This window comes from Propithecus coquereli, unplaced genomic scaffold (genome assembly GCF_000956105.1).
Source record: "Propithecus coquereli isolate 6110/MARCELLA unplaced genomic scaffold, Pcoq_1.0 Scaffold239, whole genome shotgun sequence".
NCBI classification, from domain to species: Eukaryota; Metazoa; Chordata; class Mammalia; order Primates; family Indriidae; genus Propithecus; species Propithecus coquereli.
Genome location: NW_012147941.1, coordinates 2785050 through 2789147, shown reverse-complemented (window position 1 = coordinate 2789147; position 4098 = coordinate 2785050). Strand labels below are relative to the sequence as shown.

General features: G+C 56.3%; 1 protein-coding gene across 1 annotated transcript in view; it reads right to left on the bottom strand.

The window, feature by feature from the left end:
* ZNF683 (zinc finger protein 683) overlaps positions 1–564 on the bottom strand; it is a 5901-nt gene extending 5337 nt beyond the window's left edge. Inside the window, exon 1 of the mRNA XM_012645943.1 lies at positions 391–564. Within this exon, the coding sequence (XP_012501397.1) occupies positions 391–504 (114 nt within the window). The 5' untranslated portion in view covers positions 505–564. The remainder of the gene's footprint in view (positions 1–390) is intronic.
* Positions 565–4098: the final 3534 nt, after the last annotated feature.

Sequence of the window (4098 nt, the reverse complement as noted above, 5' to 3'; positions counted from 1 at the left end):
GGCCGACCACCCTGGTCCCCAGTGTGTCTTAGACCACCCACTGTGTTTTGAATGGAGCCAGAGGGAACCTGGAGAAAATTCCTATCCAAGACTGTCAACCCCACAGGGTGGCCCTGACCCCCCTTCCCTAAGACCCAAGGCCTTGGTCATACAACCACTCTTCTGCATCGGCCTTCCCCTTCTTCCCCCACAGGAGAGTCTGGAACCCGGGCATGGGGAGAGGGTCTCTGGCCCCTCAAGGGCACATCCTCATGATGTGCCTGGGGCAGGAGGTGCTCGGGCCTAGGGAGGATGGGGATCTAGGCCCCTTCAGACATCCCCTGCTTCTTCCTAATGTCACCTCCCAACATAAGGAGATTACCCACAAAGATAAGGCTGAGACCCCCTTACCTGGTCACCTTGGCAGAGCTGAAAGTCCAGGCTTCGGGACAGAGAGCCCCTCATCTCCCCCAAGGCCTTGGTCTTGTGGCAATAACCCAGTTGAGCAGCTGGTTCTCCCTTCATGTCCCCTCTACCTGCTGGGAAGACAGGTGAGTCACAGGTAAGCTGTGAAAGTCCTCCAAATAGGAGTCTGGGTTCTAGGACTGGCTCTTCCACTAATATGCTGTGTGACCACAAGCCATTCACTTTCTCTGGCCTCAGTTTCCCTATCTGCAAAATGGGAGGGCTGTACTGGTGGCTGTGCAGGGACTGCCTTAGTGCTGACATGTGGAAGCCAATGATGCTCTCCTGATAGGTGTGGGAAGGAGATGCAGACTAACCAATCAGGGGAGGAGCAGAGCTGTACTAAGAGGAGAGAGGAAGGTCCTCATGGAGGTTAATTTCAAGTGAGCTCAGAGATCTGAGGGAACATTCCAGATTCCTCAGGATCACCAAGAACTGAGAAGCCACCCCTGTTCTGTGAGATGTCCCTAACTCTACCAACCAGAGGCTCCCCACCAAGGGGAGTCCCGCATCCCAGCTCACCCAGACAGCTCCTCTGGGCAGCTGTGGACACTCCCGTCGCCCAGACTGCCCGGGCTCCACACCTTGGCCACGGACAAAGCCTGAGAGAGTGAGCCAAGAGTCCCCAGGTGCCCTGACTGGCCGGACGGGAGGATGCCCTGAGAACTCAGCACCTTGCTCCTCTACCATCTGTCACTTGAGGTCACACAGCACAGGGATCACCTCAGCCCAGCAAATGCCCAAGACCCCTTCCCTGTCCCCTCAGTGACCTCCCTTCCCCGCTTAACCCCATATGTCCTCAGACCCTAAAACCTGCCCCCCAGGGTCTCAGACCTCCAAACCCCTCTCCCTTCCCTCTCTCCTCCCGACCCCGCCTCAGGTCTCGAAACAAATACCGTGGCCCCTGAGGGGCCGTGGGCTCTCCTGGCTCTGCAGCGGTGCCCTGGCCAGGAAGGAAGCAGGGTGGGCAGGCGGGCAGCAGCTGCCTGTGGCTGAGGTCCCATGGGTGTGAGAGATGACAGGAAGGTGCTACATTTGAAGTTGCCACAAATAGGAAGAGGGGGGCGAGCAGGCAGTCCTGGGAGCTCTGCAAGACGTGACAAGGCGGAGCCGTCTGCCCAGGCTTTGCCCCCCACAGCAACGCTGTAGGTCCACTCCCGGGTTTGGATGGCAGTGAACTGGGGCTGCTGGAATTTTGAGAAGTGTGTGTATTGGGGGTGGGAAGGGAGTTACCTCTGATCTCAGAGAACCCAGAAGGCTGAACAGGAGAGGGACAGAGCAGGGCTCAAAGGCTGGAGGTGGGGTCCTTCTGGGGATAGGGGCCGAGCTGAGATGGAGACAGGCATTGATGACAACAAAGACAGTGTTGGTGACAGACGGGGACAGGAACAGGCAGAGATGGTGACAGAAGAGGCAGAGATGGTTGCAGAAACACGAACAGGCAGAGACAAGAACAGGAACCTAGAAGGATATGGAACAAAACAGAGAATAGAGCAGGCAAGTGGTCTCCCAGAGCAGCAAACACGTCTTCCTCCTCCTGGTCCCATCTCGGATCTCCTGATCCTGAGAAAGTCTATCCTCTGGTCCAGATAGAAAGCTGAGGCCCCAAGAGGGCAAGAGATAATTCAAGGTCGCAGTAAAATGGGTGTAAAGCGTGACTAGATACGAAAGGCAGGCCTCAGCCAGGGCGCAGCTTTTTAGCCCGAGTGATTTCATTATTCCTGTGAGCATGGCAAGGTGCGTCACCCGCAGGGCCTCACACAGATTCTAGTGTGTCCAAGTCTGGCCCAGGGGGACACGGCCCCTCCCCTCAGTCATCAGTCTCCACCCCAGCCATGCCACCCAGGTGACCTGAAGCAAACAGGGCTGTCTCGGACTGTCCACCACGGCTGGGACGTGTTGCTGGTGTCCCTCTGCCAGCTCAGCCCCCAGAGCTGCCACGTACGTCCGCAGCTGCCTCCATCACTCCCCACCAAAAGTATTTGCCTATGTGTCTGTGAGCATCTCAAGCACAGGGACCACTGTCAAATCACTTTTGTTTCCCGTGTAGACATGTGTTAGGTTTCTGGATGAATAGCATCTGAAACTTTTCCCCCACATGAATCTTGAGGGAGCAAAAGGCATCTTCCACTACAAAAGCCAAAGTGGCTGGATACTTAATTCCAACCTCTGTCCCCAGCACAGATGCTGGCACACGTGGACGGGGGCAATCAGATGCCCCCACCCAGATGTGGACCAGAAGCCAGTGGCCCTGAGGTGGCAGGTCAGTGTAGACGCCACGTTGCCAATGCTGTGGTGCCACGTCCAGCTTCCAGGGCAGCAGAGGAAACAGAAGAGCTCAGAGAAGGCTGCAGAGTCCTTGCTGGGCTGGTCCTGGGGTGTGATATTCGGCTGTGGTCCTGGCTCCTTCCAGCCTCCCCTGATCCACCCTATTCTCTAAGCCCCGCCCTCCAGCCTTCTGTGAGCTTTCCCAGCATCTTTTAAATAAATTCCTTTTCTGCTTAAATCCCCCTGAAATGGTTTCTGTAGCTTACAACAAAGCATCCTGCATTATACATGCCCAGAACAGAAGAAGAAGCTACAAGGCTCAGGCTGGAATATTCCAAGGATCAGAGTGAAGAGCCACCCTTACAAACCGCTCATACCACGTGCCTGGCACTGTGCTGGCGGCTTCATAAGCGTTATCACATTCAGTCTTCACGATACGCCTGTGCGGTTGATTTTATTATTCCCATGATCAACAGAAGCTCAGAGAGAGTAAGCAGCTCACCCGGAGCCATGCAGCAAGTAGCCAAGAGCTCTCTGATGCCAAACCTCAGACTCTGCTGTCTTATGGCAATGTCAGCCTCTGCCCCGTACCACCACGCCCACCCCCTCATTTCCGCCTCTTACGCTGTCCTCTGGCATGCTGTTCCCACCCTCCCCAGCCTTGCCCCCTTCCCCAGTGGCCCTCCCAGTGTCCTTTGGGTTAATAGAGGAGTTTCTCCCGCGGTGCCACTTGCAGTCTTGGTTCACCAAAACTCCACTCTCCAGAAGTTAGAGCCCCCCACCCCAGACTCCCAGGCCATAAGCCTGTCTCCCGTCCAGTCTTGCTGGGAATCCAGTGAGGTGGGGGTCGCTGGGCTCTGAAGGAAGATCCCCCCACGTCCGAGACAGACCCACACACCTTTGCCTTCCATCTGCAGCACCACCCCCTCCTGACATCACACTCTGCGCCCAACTCTCAGAACAGGCTGCATACGCTCTTGGTTAGAACCAAAAAGGGAAATAGTCTTGGAGGTTTCCAGGTCTCCAGTCTTGAAAGTCCCTGCCTTGGCCCAGAAATGTCCCAGGAAGTGGGCTGAGGACATACTCCCTCAAGTTCCCACACGGAACAGCCGCTACCTGCCAAGCCCTTCCTTGCTTCCATCTCCCGGGTCCCTGCCAGATCCTCTGTCTTGTCAGCCTCCATGCCTTGTGATGTCACAGGCCTAACTGTGATGTCACCTTGTCCCAATATCCAGGGAGGTAGCACAGAGGTAGGTAGGGCCATGGCCTTCTAAGAGAGGGGCCTGGGCACATGCCCAGACCCAGACGAGAGACCCTGGCCAAGGAAAGTCACGGGTGACCAGAGTGGGCTCAGGAAGTGCCCATGGAGGGGAAGCAGGATGGAGC